The sequence below is a fragment of the Podarcis raffonei genome, chromosome 6 (assembly GCF_027172205.1).
Source record: "Podarcis raffonei isolate rPodRaf1 chromosome 6, rPodRaf1.pri, whole genome shotgun sequence".
In the NCBI taxonomy this organism is placed as follows: domain Eukaryota; kingdom Metazoa; phylum Chordata; class Lepidosauria; order Squamata; family Lacertidae; genus Podarcis; species Podarcis raffonei.
This window is the reverse complement of record NC_070607.1, coordinates 67,814,183-67,831,111: the sequence shown is the minus strand read 5'-3', so window position 1 is coordinate 67,831,111 and position 16,929 is coordinate 67,814,183. Positions and strand designations below refer to the sequence as shown.

General features: G+C 41.7%; 1 protein-coding gene across 5 annotated transcripts; it reads left to right on the top strand.

Moving 5' to 3' along the window:
* Positions 1–118: 118 nt before the first annotated feature.
* On the top strand, positions 119–16,856 carry DRAM2 (DNA damage regulated autophagy modulator 2). 5 transcript variants are annotated; one of them, XM_053393739.1, is made up of 9 exons: positions 120–201; positions 1,150–1,276; positions 5,382–5,539; positions 8,092–8,159; positions 9,002–9,141; positions 9,972–10,149; positions 11,553–11,635; positions 14,114–14,206; positions 16,162–16,856. In XM_053393739.1, the coding sequence occupies exons 3-9, from the start codon at positions 5,409–5,411 to the stop codon at positions 16,267–16,269; spliced, it is 801 nt and encodes a 266-aa protein (XP_053249714.1). In that variant the 5' UTR covers positions 120–201; positions 1,150–1,276; positions 5,382–5,408; the 3' UTR covers positions 16,270–16,856. The 5 variants fall into 5 exon arrangements, with proteins under 5 accessions (XP_053249713.1, XP_053249714.1, XP_053249717.1 ...); XM_053393738.1 differs by lacking the exon at positions 1,150–1,276 and having other exon boundaries at positions 119–201; XM_053393742.1 differs by lacking the exons at positions 120–201; positions 1,150–1,276 and adding an exon at positions 214–237.
* Positions 16,857–16,929: the final 73 nt, after the last annotated feature.

The window sequence follows — 16,929 nt, the reverse complement described above, 5'->3', positions numbered from 1 at the left end:
GAGCGTGCGCGGGCCGGCGGCAGGCTGCTTGGCTGGCTCCAGGGACGCGCCTGGAAGGGAAGGCGGGGGTTGGCTGAGGGAGGAGGGAGCGTCGCGCGCGCCCGCCCCTGACCCGTTTCCTCCTCTCGCGTCCGCCCTTTCGCTGCTCCCCCCTCAGAGAGGAGGCGGCTGGAGCAGCGAGATGAGGGAGAGAGCGAGACGGTAAATTAACACCTCCCTGGAGGGTCGAATATCAAAGTGTGTACTTTGGCGTGAGGGGGACAGGGTCACCTCAGGTGCCGCGGGCGGGGAAAGGGAGCGCGCCTGCCTCCCGCCTTCCTCCTCCTCCTCCTCCTCCTCAGGAGGGTCGCATGAAAACGACTCTTCCGTGCCAAGGGCACCTTCTCCCCGCCCCGAGAGAGAGGGAGGGAAGGACTGTGGCTTTAACAGCCGTATGACAGGCAGACGTTCAACGGATTTAGTTTCCCCATTAAACACAGCCCCATACGCAGAATACCCCCCCCCGTTTGAACTTCTGGTAGCTGTTAAAGGCACACGAGTCGGGAAAGTGGAAGGAGAGGTAGCAACTGCTGTTGTCCCCTTTCTCAGCCTAAAGAGAGCTGATGGCTGGTAAGAGTGTTTATTTTTCAGGGGTTTTTTCTTTTGCCCGAGAATGGTAACTTTCTGGTAGCTTTTTTTGATGCAAACGTTAAGACGTTCTCATTTGAGGTATGACTTCCTGCATTTGAGAAGACGAAATTATCATTATGACTATGCCTTTGTTTGTCCCAATGAAGGCTTTTTTTGTGTCTCCTAAATTAGTTGGGCTCTGCTTTGTAATCGAATGACTGTGCTGGGAAGAGTCCTTCTTTGCACTCTTAGAGGGTAGGGCATTAGCTCTGTGCTATGTTCTGCAGTCATGTCCAGCTTGAAGCTGTCTTTATTGACTAAAAAGCCACAAATCTTTTTTTTCTTGTAGCATTTTTTCTTGTTTTGAACCAATGAAATAGCTGAGGAGGAAGAGTAAAATAGTAGCAACATCAGTTTAAATTAAAATCTGGGAGCCATGGAACGTTCAGAAACCAAATTTCCTACCATAGATCTACAGCTTAAATACTGCAGCTTTTAATGTTGAAAAGGAGTTTAATTTTTATCCATTGTAACTTAAAGATGCAGGTGAGATCCCATAGTCTGAAATACTCAAAGAGATGAGAGTCAAAAATGGATGGATGTTTCTTAAAAGTGAAATATTGAAGGTGCAAATGCAGACAATTCCAACAAGAAAGAAAAATGGGAGGTAACTAAAGAAACTTTCTCTCACAGTGGCCAGCTATATACCTGTGGAAAACCCAAAAGCAAGACCTGAACATAAGAGCACTCTGCCCTCCTGTAGTTTGCAGCAACTGGTACTCAGAAGGATACTTTTCTGACCATGGAAGCAGAGCATAGGCATTATGGTTGGTAGTCATTGATAGCTTTATTCCCCATTAATTTGTCCAATCCTTTTTTAAAAGCCATCCAAGTTGGCGGCCATCACTACCTCTTGTGCGAGTGAGTTCCATAGTTTAATTATGTGCCACATGAATAAGTACAGTACTTCTTTTGCTCTGAATCTTCCAACTTTCAGCTTCACTGGATGTCCACAAATTCCAGTGTTACGAGAGAGGAAGTAAACTTTTCTCTCCACCATGGCACCTCTTACTTGCCTTTCTCTAAATGAAAATGTCCCAAATGTTGCAACCCTTTCTCATGAATGGCATGTGACCTACTGCCAGAGCTCATCAGTATTTTTTATCTGCAACTAGTTTCAGAAACTCCTAATTTTCCTTTTTCATAGAGTCGGACACATCCACATTCATCAGAATCTATCTCCCGTATCTTGAAATCTGCATTAACACCTGCAGCTCCACTCTATGTTGTGTGTGTCATACTTATTTCAGGGAAAATAAAATATTTATTTTATCAGATTTATGCCCAATGTGGAGCCCCAGAAGCCTTACAATATAGAAACTTTATAAACAGTTTAAAATGATAAAATCCTGCCGCTATTCCCAATAACTAAACTTTCCTGTACCCTAAACTTTCCTTTACCCAACAGAATTGGGAGTTTTATCATAGACACTGAGAATCTGATCCTGGTTGGCGCTCTGTGCATACCGTAGTTGATTTAAGCTACATCCTACATACAACTGTTTTCCTTATGAGTTGTATTGCTAAGCTGTGGGATGCATGGGGAAGTAGTTTAGTAGTACCCACTACAGCCAAAGAGTTGTGCTATGGTCCCTGATTACTTTCTAGTTAGACTTTGTGAGCTAAAAACAGCATGCACAGTACTCCTGTGGCTTCAGCATATCAAGTGTAATGATCAAGTACTCCAGCTAGAATAAACCTTTCACCACACAATGGTAAAAATTGTAGTTGCATTTGACAGTTCCAGCTGATGATAAGTGTTTTTGGTAGGTGGTATGACCAGTATTTTTGTGAATGGACATCCTGCTCTTCATAGAATTAATAGGCTCTTGAGTCCAAGTGTTGGCAGCAGAAAGGGTCGGAGCTTATTTGCCAAACTAGAATGCCATACCTAAGGATATGTGAGGATTTTCCATTGTGGGAAAGTGAGGATTTGTGTTCTGTTCCCAATAGATCCAATTGTCAGTGAGCTCTCAGGATTCCTAGTATTTTCAAAATACAAAATATCCAAAGCTATGTGGTTGGAGTTCACAGGATGGTTAAAAGAGAAACTGCCATATTTAGGACCTGGCTACATTTTGCATGCAAGTGTATGGAAACCTGGGGGAAGGAAATGTGGCTTTGAATGAAGGGTGATTGGTGTGGAGTGGATAAGTGGTAGGTAGAGAGAGGTTTTAACAGCCCCTTTCCCCTTACCTCACCATTTCTCTGCTTCAAATCTTTCTCCTGCATCTAGTTTTTCCCTTTGGAAAGCAGTTCTCAAGTTTTGCTATGGATATTATGTGTTTGCAACATATATTCCCGCCCTTAGATAGGTGCATCAGATCAAAGTCAAAGAGCAGGTTTCACCATTGTAACCTGGGGTCAGTGGCCCTGACAAAGTAGAGTGCTGATATGAAAAGCAAATAGGGGGATAGGATAAGACCTAAGCCAAGTTCTAATTGTTTCTGTTACTACTTTATAATTTATACAACTTCTAACACTTTAAAGTGATGCACGTTTACTAAAAAACTGCCCAAATGTTTACAGTAGACATGATAGTAAAGGAAAAGGAGTGGAAAGGGAAGGGGAAAACAAATTAAAGTACTAATTTTTAAAAGTTATATAACTGGTGACCTCCTGGAATAGCCGCTGAGAAGATTTCCATGTTCACTATTAGAGTAATTCTGTGGCTGTGTTAAACTCTTTAATTCTTTAATCTATATAATTTATTCAGATTAGAATGTAGTCCGCTTCGACCTCTTATGGAGAAGTGTAAAGATCCATGCAAGGCATTAAAACTCTGCCCCCCCCCCCGGAAATACTCCTCCTCCCACCTGAGACTCATCATGTATTGCTCACATACTTTGTGTCCTATTTTTACAACCACAAGGGAAGGAAACACTTTTTAAAATGAAAGGTGAGGCTCTCAGCAAACTGAATTCTGCCCACAATGCCATGTACCACATTTTCATGTACTTGTATGAATTTGGAAATTGAACACATCTACCTACAATCTATGGTTTGAAATCCAGGAAAGCACAACCATGTTACAGGTCTTCTGAATGTTCTCTGTCTCTGGTGCTGAATGTGTTAACTCTTTTTCTGTGGGACACCTGCTGCTGCGGGATATGAGGAATCCAATAATATATGCTTTTCTCATCTAAAGGAATTACGTAGCCTTTGTGCAGAAGTATCAGTATCTGAGAATAGTCAGAGGCCCATATAGAGCCCCCCCACTGTTAATGCTTAAGAAATGTTAAATAGTCCCATTTGTTAAATAGTCCCTACCATCAATTAGCAGTGTCCAGTGCTATTCAACTATCGTTTACTCTAAAAAATACATAGCAGTGGAAAGGCTTCAAACAGGAATGAATTGGATTCCCTGTTTAAATTCTTATCTTGGATAAATAAAAACAGCATGCTGGTAATATTAAAATTAATATTCTTACAAAAATTTTTAGAGCAGGGGTAGGCAACCTAAGGTCCATGGGCCAGATGTGGCCCAATCGCCTTCTCAACCTGGCCTGTGGGTGGCCTGGGAATCAGTGTGCTTTTACATGAGTAGAATGTGTCCTTTTATTTAAAACGCACCTCTGGATTATTTGTGGGTCCTGCCTGGTGTTTTTACATAAGTAGAACGTGTGCTTTTATTTAAAATGCATCTATGGGTTATTTGTGGGGCATAGGAATTTGTTCATTATTTTTTTCAAAATATAGTCCGGCCCACCACATGGTCTGAGGGACGGTGGACCGGCCCACAGCTGAAAAAGGTTGCTGACCCCCGTTTCAGAGCTTGGAACAGATTCAGAAGAATATTAAGGGTAAAGCTAGATGGTTCCAGCACATTACCAAATAATGGAGTGTAGAAAGGAAGAGCTGCATTCTTTTCAAGCCCAGTGATGCTCCCCTACACTGTGTTGTCCATTTTTAAGCAGAAATCTGAGCAGCATTAGCTGGATAAACCAATATCTAAGGCTGGGATTGCTGTTGTTACTGTGTAAACATGAAGTTATGCTCACAGTTAGATAAAAAAGGACCCCACTTTTACAATGCCCATATTTTTTCTCCAACTTTAGGTGGAGATTGACCCAGGTTATTCCAAGTAGTATCAGTCTGCTCCTGTCTTGGAAACAATAATTGCTCTTTTCTAATGTGTTTATTTCCAGTCTTTAGTCATGGTACTTGATTTTTTTTAAATCCTCTTAACAGTTATGCAGGTTTTCATATGTTCCCATTGTTTATTAGAAGATTATTTTTCACTGTATGTGGAATTTGTTGTCATGCCATCCATCTCTTTTATGCTTTTACGATATTGCACATAATTGGTAAAACAGTGATCATTTTTATATCTCTGCCAAGAGATAAAACAGCCAAGAAAACTAGGAAGATTTGACCCTGTTTATTAGATTCTTTCCCATGCCCCCATCTCCTTTTTCTAAAAAAAAAAAAATTAGTCTTGCACATATTCAAAATACATTTCTGCTTTCTAGTTTCCATTCAGCTTCTGTATTGCAGTAACTTTCTGTTTCCTGGTTTGTGTTGGTATTGCAGTGCAGGCACGGAAAGTGAAACAAGCTAATCTCTCGGGACAAAAGTCTTGAGTCAGTAAAATTGTTTGCCTGGGTGTGTTTCTAAACACAAAGAAGACTGCATACGAAAAGAATTGTTTGCTTTCAATGGCAAGGCAGGGGAAGAGAAAACATAGTTAATGGTATCTCTTCATTCTTCAGTGTTTGAACTTGGAAGATGATTTTGAAATGTGGTGGTTTCAGCAAGGTCTGAGCATCTTGCCTTCTGCCCTCGTTATTTGGACATCTGCTTCCTTTGTGTTCTCATACATTACTGCAGTCGTCTTACATCATGTTGACCCTTTGGTGCCCTACATCAGGTCAGTAAGACTTTTACTATTGCATTGTTACATACAGCGGTACCTCTGGTTATGGACGCTTCTGGTTACAAACGCTTCAGGTTACAAGCTCCGCTAACCTGGAAGTAGCTGCTCCTGGTTGTGAACTTTGTCCCAGGATGTGAACAGAAATCGCGCACCAGAAGCATGCGCATGGCAGGAGGCCCCATTAGCGAAAGCGCCCTTCAGAAGAAGAACGGTTTCAGCTTAAGAACAGACCTCCAGAATGAATTAAGTTTGTAACCAGAGGTACCACTGTATAACAAAAGATCACTGCATAGGAAAGCACTCCCCCTTTGGGGGGTGTGGAACTCCTAATTTTTAAAAAGTCATATGCATACCAATTTAAAGTTATTTCATTTCTATCTAACAATGATGAAAAACTTGTTCCTCTCCCCTCGGCTTTGCTGGACGGTGAAGTTTGTATACTTCCCAATTCCTTACAGAGGAGTATGGCAAAATCAATAAATGGTTATAGGTTATAACTTGCCTGCAGCCATGTTTTAACTATAGGAGACTGCAAGAATCTGCAGCTGTAATAAACCGCATACACATTTTGACTAAGATACAGATTCCTATTTGGCTATTCCCAGGCAATGTGGGTGTAGCTGCTGTGATCACTGGAAACCAAGAGGCAGGGAGAAACCTGCATCCGAGTTATCCATTTTCTCCATTAACATGCCAGCTACAGGTCCTAGAGCAGGTCAGTTAGATCTCTTTCCTATGATGCATATATTGCTTGTAACCAAACATCCATAAGAGCTTCTTACTGTTTTAATTAAATATATAGTTTTAAATGCCATTGGATAAGTATACATTTTTACAAGAAAACTGTTGTGGGGTGGTGGTGGGGCGAAGTGTTGCAGAGTCACTGCCTCTCAACCTCCACTACCTCACAGTGTGCTTGTGAGGATAAAATGAGGAAGTGGGAGCACCATGCACTCCACCATGAGCTCCATGGAGGAAATGGGGCATATAAATATAAAGATGAATAAATAATATAAATAAATAATATTAGTACTATAGAAAAAGGTAATCTAATGTGTTCAGATGAAGAAAAATAATATTGCTGATATGAACACTCTCTCCTTTCATATGTTTTCAAGGTCCTTACTTCATTATTTGTAATGCCTTATGTCTGGGGTGGTAGATAAACCTTAGAATCATAGAATTGCAGAGTTGAATGGGATCCAGAGGATCATTTAGTCCAACCTCCTGCAATGCAGGAATATGCAGCTTTCCCATACAGGAATCGAACCTGCAACCTTAGTGTTATCAGCACCATGCTCTCACCAACTGAGCTATCCATTTCTAGGCCTTGTCATGCCTGATGTCAGGGAACCTTTTTTCAGTTCTGGGGCTGCATCCCCTTTTGGGCAACCTTTCAAGGACCACCTGCTAGTGTTAGGCTGAACTAGAGGCTGAGCAATGAAAGGCTAGTTTCTGCACATACTCATACACCCCAGTGTGGTGTAGTGGTTAAGAGTGGTAGTCTCGTAATCTGGGGAACCGGGTTTGTGTCTCCGCTCCTCCACATGCAGCTGCTGGGTGACCTTGGGCTAGTCACACTTCTCTGAAGTCTCTCAGCCCCACTCACCTCACAGAGTGTTTGTTGTGGGGGAGGAAGGGAAAGGAAAATGTTAGCCGCTTTGAGACTCCTTAAAGGGAGTGAAAGGCGGGATATCAAATCCAAACTCTTCTTCTTCTTCCTCTGTATCTCCATACAGAAAAGCAAGAGGCATTATCAGAATACATGGCCACATCCTAGCCCGGCAAAAATTGTTGGGGTGTGAAGCAAGGCCGGTGAGGTGTTGTGGCCTAGGGAGAGCTCCAAGGGCCACATTTGGCCTGCCAGCCTGAGGTTCCCTGCTCCTGCCTTATGTAATTCACTGGGCAGTGTTAAAAATCAGAGATCCAGCATGCTGTAAGCAAGAGAAAGGATTACTAGCAAATATTTTCAGCAGATAATTTGCAAGTGGGTGGGGGTGAAGGTCTGTGTTTCTGAATGAATACATAGAGATAGCATATAGGCAGCCTGATAAGACTGCACTTTGCTTTTTAGAACTTTGCCATTATTCAAGTATTGAAATTCTTAAATGACTTGGAGTCAGAAAATTTGTCAGACATTGGTAAACTTTAGCCATGCATAGCTGGCTATTATAAATAGATAGATAGATGATAGATAGATAGATAGATAGATAGATAGATAGATAGATAGAGAAAGGCTCTGTATTTGGCAAACAACCTTTTATAAGTCTTTAAAAAACTTGTTCTTTTAATAAAAACATTTAATAAAAACATTAAAGCATTAAAAACTTACTCCATGCATTTTGAAATAATACAAAAACCAAATGAGTCGTGCCTCAAGTACTTCATGGGCATGGATTTGTTTTTGGTTGCTTCCCTTTTGATAGTTGTATTTTTTCTTCATCTACTGCTTATTCTTGATACTTACAAACTGGTATTTAAAAATTTAAATGTCTCCCATTTGGTGAGTTTTAGAGTCACTGTATCTTACATTGCTTTTCTTTCAGTGACACAGGAACAACACCCCCTGAAAGATGTTTGTTTGGGATAATGTTAAACATTGCCGCTCTTTTGGGTAAGTACGGGGGCGAAGAATCCTAGGCTTCTGAAAGATGCTTAGACTTAGGCTTTGTGAGACTCCAGAGGGAAAGAATTCTGTCTCTGTAGCATAGCTATTGAGATGCCCTTGTCATGTGGAAAAGGTGCACTGATGGAAGCGAGACAAGGACACCACAACAACTGTTCTTAAAGATTTCCATGGCAAATACAGGTGGCAATATGATTATTGACTATTCATTATTCCATAAATAATCCTGCTAAATCTGCCTGTCTCATAGTAGACAAGTAATTGTATATGACACAGAATCTTGTGACAGCTTAAAAACTTACAAATGCGTTAAGGTGTAAGACAAAGGGTCTTGAGATACTACATAGTTAATAGCCATACCAATGCCAGGATGTTTGTTATAAACAACTGTTTGTGAATTTTCTCTCTTAATATATGATTATCACTGTTTTGTGCTTCCTGTATTTCATTTCCTTCTGACCATACTGTTTACAGTTTTGCTCCTGCAAAACCATGTGAATATATCCCTATAACTCAGGAGAATACTTCATGCATCTAACAAAATGAACAATCCATGAAAGCTTCTACCCTAATCAATTTGTTAAGTCTTTTAAAGATGCCATGATAATCTTTGTTCTTTTTGCTGCAACATACTAACATGGCTACTCTAAAATAATACATCATATAAGTAAAATTCATCTGCCCTCAGGGCTGCATTCACAGACTTTCTTCCCTCCTATTGTATTTTGAGTACCTGGCAGCTAGTTTTAGGTGGCCACCAATTATACTTGGCTTCTTCCAATGGCAGTCTTTTATACCATAGTCTTACTGTGCTGTATTTGGATTCACAGGCATGGCAACCATGTATGTCCGATACAAACAAGTTGATGCTTTGAATCCTGACAACCCCAAGATCTTCAAGTTAAATAAAGCTGGCTTTGTGTTAGGAACAGTTAGTTGCTTTGGGCTTTGCATCATTGCAAACTTCCAGGTTTGTACTTCATCTTTAATTGTTTTGGAATATAGGATATGATAGGCTTTTTTTTTTTCTCCAGAGATTGTCTGGACCTATTGATTGTCTTCCAGCATAAATTTGGGTAGTGAATGCACATGAAACACAATTTTTCATCTGATAATAGGTTTGTGTTTACAATTGGGCTTTGGTTGTCAGGCCACAATTGTACGATTGCCATGACCTTGCTGTACATTTACGTAGTAGCAATTAGTGCTGTTTAGTTTTATTGGTGTGAATTTCAATATTTACACATGATTTGTTAAGCAACTTGCCTTTTTTGCTGTAAGCCTCTTGGGAGATATTCAGGTGACAAGTGACTGATAAGTCTAAGAAATGAAATGAAATGCTCAGGCACAAAGCTTATTGGATGGCATTGGGCTGGTTGCAGTCTCTCAGCCTAACCTTCTAAGAGTTGTTGAGGTTAAAGTGCTATCAGAGTTCTAGACACACATAATGCAGCAACCTTCAAACTAGACATATCTATGGTAGTTGGGTGAGAGACTATCTGGAAACCACATGTGTGCTACTTTGAGCTTCCTGGAGAAAAGCTTGTATGTAAACTATTATTTTCCACTAAAGAGTAGGGCAAAAATGTTTTAAGTGTAAAAAATACAAAACATGAATTAAGTCTGGGAGACAGATGTAAGAAATAGGTATATGATTTTGCTATCAAACCACATTTTTTTGAAAATGTGAACTCTCCTTGGGAGCCACCCCTCTAAAGTCTCAGTTTATTGACTGAATTGTTCAGCTTTCAAATATTACTTGGTCAAACCAGCTTTGAAACCTGTGTTCTTTTCCTCCAGAAAAGCACTTTATTTTCTATGCATGTAACCGGAGCCTGTCTCACGTTTGGAATAGGAGCCATTTACATTCTGGTTCAAACAGTTCTTTCTTACAAGATGCAACCAGGGATTCATGGAAAGGGCATTTTTTGGATCAGACTGACAGTTCTGCTGTGGTGTACATTGAGCATAGTGAGTAGTATCCTTTGTGGTGAAATGTCATTAAAACAGTGAACATGTATAATTTATATTCAAATAGTAGAATGTGAACATAAGACTGCAGTTCAACTCACCCATGTTCTATTTGGAAGTCTCTGTGACTTCAGTGGGTGTTAGTATAAGAACATAAGAAGAGCCCTATTTGATCAGACCAAAGGTAGATCTAGTCCAGTATTTTACTTCCGGCTGACTTTTTTCCTAACGCAAAGGTTTTAAATGTTCTAGCCTTTCCTTCTATGGAAGGTTCTCAAGCCCTCAGATAGTTTTTGTTCTTTTTATGCATCTTTCCCAGTTCTGTGATGCTTATTTAAGTATACGTAGGATTCAAAATGCAGCTGCATCATATATTTGTATAACAACATTACGTTGATGCCACTGGTGCCAATTACAGCCTCCCTCCCAGGAAAAATAAAGCATAGGGATTTTCATAGGGATTGCAGCACAGAAAGAAATGGTTAGCCTCCCTTCCTGCACATCACAATCTGCAGCTGCTATTCAAAAACATGCTGAATGTATTCATACTTCTCTGCATAGGGACTAGGCTGCAAATCTATTTCGTAAATAAATGACTAAGATAAAGTTGAATGGTTTCTCAAATGCTGAAAGTGCAAAGCAGATGTTAGGGGTATTTGAAAGGAAATCCATTTGTGAGTCTCTAAATTTCAACTATATTGGTATACATTTCACAAGAGGTAAAAAAAATATTCTGTTTGGCATTGATGGGGAGAGCAATCAAACCTGTCGGAAGCCAGTGTTAATTGCACTGGGGTAAATTATGCTGCTGTTAATTCACTCCTATTCCAAACTCCATTCAGGAGTAGGACTGAGTGAGCCCAAGCCTGAAGAGGGAAAACAAGTCTTTAAATAGAGTTTGTCTTCCACCACCCTTTTTGCAAGTAAGATTGACCATTGAGCAGTTAAATCATGTGACTGAGCTGAATTTGGAAAAGAGGCAAGTCTTCTGCCTCTCCACAGAACACAACTTTTTCAGGACTCATTCCAGTGCTGGCTGGAAGAGTATTCTCCAGTTGAGCAAAGCTGAGGGTCTTCAGCCGGCTGAGCTTAGGCTTAGCCCAGAGATACACCTGTTCCAAACTCCACTCATCCTGGCAGATCTTGGATTTGGACTGCTCCCTAAATCTCAGCTGAGGCATTTGGTCAGTTTATGGTTATCACATTTTTAAAGGACATGGACAAACTGAGGAAACCAGCAAAACTGAAGACCCATACCAGGAAAAATAATATCTCTTCTATTTCTTGATATGAGTCAGCCAATAAACCAGAGCTCCTAGATCAGAGAAAAAGCAAATAAAGGCAAGCAAGGATGAATGTAAAGTGAGGGTGCTCCATATGCCTCATGGGTGTTCCTTAACCTGCTAAAAGTGTTTATTTCTTCAGTCATTTTGTACAGTGGCCTGTGTGGAACAGGTTTAGTACAGAAGCTGCATTGGGACCCCCAGGAGAACGTAAGTTTCATATTCTTATGAGAAAAATTGAAGACATAATGGAAATTGGTTCTCTGCATTGTAGCATATATATAGGGGGGGGGAGGGAGAGCTATGCGCACACACACGCACACACACACGCACACACACGCACACACCCTAAAAAACAAACAGCTAAGTAGTCACAGTAAAAAATTACCAGGGCATACAAAAGTAAGGCAGTGGTGATGTAGGGAGCTCAAAGCCCACTGTTGGCTTGACTATTTGAACCAGAAGGTACCTGGAAAATTAAAAACCAGATTGCATGACAGTTGCCCTGCCTGAGCTTCTGCCAATTTGCTAGCTCCTTTGAGTAGTCCGCCCCCCCAGATAAAGTAGCACATAAATTAACAAACATAACCCTAAAAATAATATGAGACAAGTGTTTCTCACATTTTCTATAAATATTGCGGCCCATTTCATGCCAGTCCAGTCTAGAGAAATGTGTAAGAAGAGCTCAGTTGGGTCGGCCAGATGTCTGTGGGATGCCCACAAGCAGGGTATAAAGGTAATAGCCCCCAGTTACTCTTCAGCAAATGGCATTGACCATCTTCAGTTATAGTGCTAAACCATGGTTTAAGCGCAGGGATGGAGATTCTCCAGCTCACGAGCCAGACTTTACCCACCGGAGGGGGGGTCAAAGTTGGCCTTGTTAAAACAGGGTTTCCTCCCATTATGCTACATGAATAAGTGTAGCCTCCTCCTAGGCTTGCATGTTTCCCTTCCTTCCTTTCACATGGAAGTGAGGCTTTTGCTTTCCTTAACTCTGGCCTGTTTTTGTCTGAACTGTGAATTGTGGTTCAATACATTATGGTTAGCTTTAACACAATATATCTTTATTTGAAGGAGGCTTATTTTGAAATTAACTGTAATTAGTATTAACAAACCTTACTTAGCTTTTTGGATGAAATGACAAACCACAGTTAAGGGAAAGAAATAGCTAGTGTCTAGTGCTATATGAATGAGGAACCTAGGCTCATTCACATAGCACTAGATGATGGTGTAGCATTCTTCCTTAACATGGTTATTCACTGGCCTATTGCCTCTGAACCTGGAAATAACCCAACAAAAATGTATGGAGCGCAAATCAGAACTCATTCACTGCCATTCTGTATACAGTGGTGCCTCGCAAGACGAAATTAATTCGTTCCGCAAGTTTTTTCTTCTTGCGAGTTTTTCGTCTTGCGAAGCACGGTTTCCCATAGGAATGCATTGAAAATCAATCAATGCGTTCCTATGGAAACCGCCTTCAGACCAGGTCCGGGGACAGTCTGTCCCCTGACCTCTTCTGAAGGCTGGGGGGGGGACAAGGGCTTTTCTTCCCACCGCCAGCCTTCAGAAGGCTGTTCTGAAGGCTGGCGGTGGGAAGAAAAGCCCTTCTCCCCACCTCCCACCCCGCAAGCTCCGGGGACAGGAGGGCTTTCCTCCCGACTGCCAGCATTTTAAAAGCCCCCAGGACAGCGGAGACTTCTCCGCTGTCCCGGGCGATCTGAAAATGCTGGCGGGCGGCAGTGAACGCTTCGCTGCCGCCTGCCAGCATTTTAAAAGCCCCCGGGACAGCGGAGACTTCTCTGCTGTCCCGGGGCGATCTGAAAATGCTGGCGGGCGGCAGCGAAAGCTTCACTGCCGCCCGCCAGCATTTTAAAAGCCCCCGGGACAGCTGAGACTTCTCTGCTGTCCCGGGGTGATCTGAAAATGCTGGCCGCCTGCCTTCAAAAGCCGTCGGGATAGCGGAGAAACGCGCTGCGCTTCTCCGCTATCCCGGGAAGGCAGGCGGGGGGGAGCAAAAACTTTTGCCCCCCGCCGGCCTTCAGAAGAGGTCCAGGACCTCTTCTGAAGGCCGACGGAGATTTCCCTATGGGCTTTCTTCTTGCGAAGCAAGCCCATAGGGAAATTCGTTTTGCGAAGCACCTCCAAAATGGAAAACTCTTTCGTCTTGCGAGTTTTTCGTTTTGCGAGGCGTTCGTCTTGCGAGGCACCACTGTACTGTCCAAATAGGTGGCTATGGGAAAATCAGCCCTCAACACACTTTCCATACACTTATTATCTATGAGACTATTTTAGAAGGAACAAGAGAAACCTGCAACAAAATGCTGCAGTGTATCCCCAGTTGTAAAAGGGTGGTTTGCATTCAGGGTTTCATCCCCCCATCCTAATTTCCTCTAAATACAGTATTCAACTCATCCCCATCTGTTCCATTTTTCTTTTCCAACTATTACTTTAAAGGCTATGCCTACTGAGCATGCTTAGTCATCCATGAGCTGATTTTATAGGGTTTGCCCCCTTAAGTGTTCATCTTTTCAAAAACAATTCATACCTTTTTGCAATCTGTAGGATTCCCCTGGGCATGCTGAAACTTCCCTCTTGTTTTGACTACTTGTTGACAGTCACTTAATTGCTATTAGTGATCTTTCACCACTAAGATGTATTCTCATAGAAATCTGTTTTTGTCTTCTACAGGGTTACACTTTTCACATCATGAGCACAGTCTCTGAGTGGTCTTTGGCTTTCTCTTTCCTCAGCTTTTTCCTTACTTACATTCGTGACTTCCAGGTAAACCAATGCGAGTTTTTAGTTGAATAGCTTCTAAGCGATAATAGATATCCTTAACCATCCTGAAGTTTTGGGGGGTGGCTTAACACAACAAGGAAGGCACTTCATGGGATAATATGAAATGTGAATTTCCATAGCAAATCGTGTAAGGTAAATACCACCCCATGCTAAAAGCTTGTGGCTTTTGATCTGTAAACTTCCTCTTTGACGTACATGACTGGCCACTGTTAAAGACAGTATGCACACTAGATAGCCACTATTAAGACAGTATGTGCACTAGATGGAGCACAGAAATTAAAATGGCTGTTTTTCTGAGCTACAAGAGAAAAAAGAACACTTCATACAAGCATAGTTTACTTTCAGAGGCTGGCCTTGCAATATTACCTTTTTCAGAAATCTGTTTTTAAGCATGAAGAACAACATTTTGTCTGCGTTGTCTCCCTTGCTTATGAAAACAAACCCAACTCTGTATACAATGAAAGTATAATATGCACTGAAAGTCCCAGTGCAATTGGTAGTATGACTCAAAATAAAATCCACACAAGGCATGTATGTAGTCACAAAGAACTTGACAAGAATATATGCAGTCTTGCAATTTGCCATTCAATATAAGCAAGAGTTCAGCTAGGTAGTAAATCTTTTAGATAAGACTGTGTACATGAAGGACTCTGGCAACAAGGCTCCTATGTATGGTCTTCGTTTTGTTATGTCTTATTCAGGTTGGTTCAGATACACTGATAAACGTCAAGTTTATGCTCATAATGAGGCCAGCTCCTGACTTGCATGGGCACTTAGCTCCTAGTAAAATCCTTGCTTATGAGCCAATACCAAATTACAAAGCAATGCATGAAACCTTTCTTTACAAGTGTCTCATGGATCACTGGATTTAGTGATGGAAAACCATTAAAAAATTCATTTCTGCTACGCACTGCAGAATGTTATTCTATATGATGAATTTATACCCTACCTTCCCCCTTAAAGGGTGATTCCCCACCACGAGCCTTTTTTTGAGAATTAGGACACCTTTAGTGCCTTGCCATATCTGTTCATGTCTATTTAAGCCAGGTAGGAAGTCCAGATGACACTGGACTCCCCACTTCCATCCTCCCCAGCAAACATGGCCACAGGTCAGATATTATGGGAGTTCAGCAACATCTGGAGGACCACGGGTATCCCACCCCTGGTTTAAGTGTTCCAACAAAATCCCTCCAGGTACATCTGTAGCATAGCTGGGGAACCTCAGTCCTGAGGGTTAGATACAGCTCTCAAGGCTTCTCTATCCAGTCCTTGTCACAGCCCTACTCAACAGTGGCGTAGTGTGGGGGGTGCAGGGGGGGCCGGCCGCACCGGGCGCAACATCTGGGGGTTAGGGTTAGGGGGCGCAAATCCACGGGTTAGGGGGTGCAAATCCACGGGTTAGGGGGTGCAAATCCACGGGTTAGGGGGTGCAAATCCACGGGTTAGGGGGCGCAAATTACTTGCCTTGCCCCGGGTGCTGACAACCCATGCTACGCCACTGCTACTCAATACCCCACTTGAGTTCTTTTGCCTTGCTAGAATGTGTCCTTAAACTGTGATAATTCCTCTGATTTATGTGGATTGAGAGATGTGGGACTTGTATAGCTGGTATGTAGCCTACTGTAAATAGGTAAGAGTTGTATCCATTATTTCACCCGCTTTTACCTCTGGCCCACCTATTACTGGCATGCAGCTGCTGGAATGTTCCCCATGAGGAAATGCAGCCATTGAGCTGAAAAAAATCCCACCACACATCTCTGGAATTAAAAAAAAAAAACAGCCAATAGTAATCCAAACCAGTGAGACCCATCAATTCCACCATCACCACCCAGTGAAGGAAGATCTAGTGGAGGACTGTTTGATGTTGCAGTTGTTGCTCTGCGAAAATGGATTGACAGACTTTATTCATTCTTTTCCACCATTGTTCCCTTCTTCAGAAAATCTCCTTGCGTACAGAAGCACTGCTGCATGGGCACAATCTTTATTATACACATCAGCAGCTACTAGCAGATGACCAAGGAATGCCAACCACAGGGAATATATGAGAAGATAACAATGGAGAATGAGTATGAATTGGATCTAAAGGTGGAATCCGTCCATCAGAGAATGGCTTTTTCTGTCAGAAGGGAAACTTTGGATCAAACACTAGCTTTTAATATCTGATGAACCTATGTTGGTTTTGTGTCTAAAAATCCAATGTTGCCTGAGTGCACTTCTGCTCACACAATGGGACTTCCCTATCCTCTCCCCAAATCTGTCCTGGAGGGTCACCTAAGTGAAGTGCCATTGCTCTTGAGCACAGACACCATTGGATTTCACTCAGTTATGCCATCACTCTTAATATGCAACTAACAAGATAGATGCCTACTTGTCTCGTTGTCATCAACCACATCTACAACTCTATAAATGTGTTTTAAGATTTAGCACATTCTGTGCAAGCAGTAAAAATGTGTCATTTTATATGCAAATATTGATGAAGGATTGTTAATGAAATCTGTCACTTATGTGAAAATATTTTTAATTAACCCATAAAGCAATGCAATTCCGAATATGAAGTAATACTGCCAGTAGCATCCTGCAACATTTCTTCCATATTTTTATAAAATGAATAATAAAATACAGATTAAAGTTTGCTGACTGAAGTCCATGATTCTGCATACTCACAAAAGGAGATGGGATTGAAAGATTTCCATGTATAGGTTAAA

Bases quoted from the DNA above. Each gene is read 5' to 3' on its own strand.
- DRAM2 (XM_053393738.1), top strand. From the start codon at position 5,409: ATGTGGTGGTTTCAGCAAGGTCTGAGCATCTTGCCTTCTGCCCTCGTT. The intron at 8,160-9,001 runs GTAAGTACGGGG...TTGGATTCACAG, and splicing joins AAACATTGCCGCTCTTTTGG to GCATGGCAACCATGTATGTC. The intron at 9,142-9,971 runs GTTTGTACTTCA...CTTTTCCTCCAG, and splicing joins GCATCATTGCAAACTTCCAG to AAAAGCACTTTATTTTCTAT.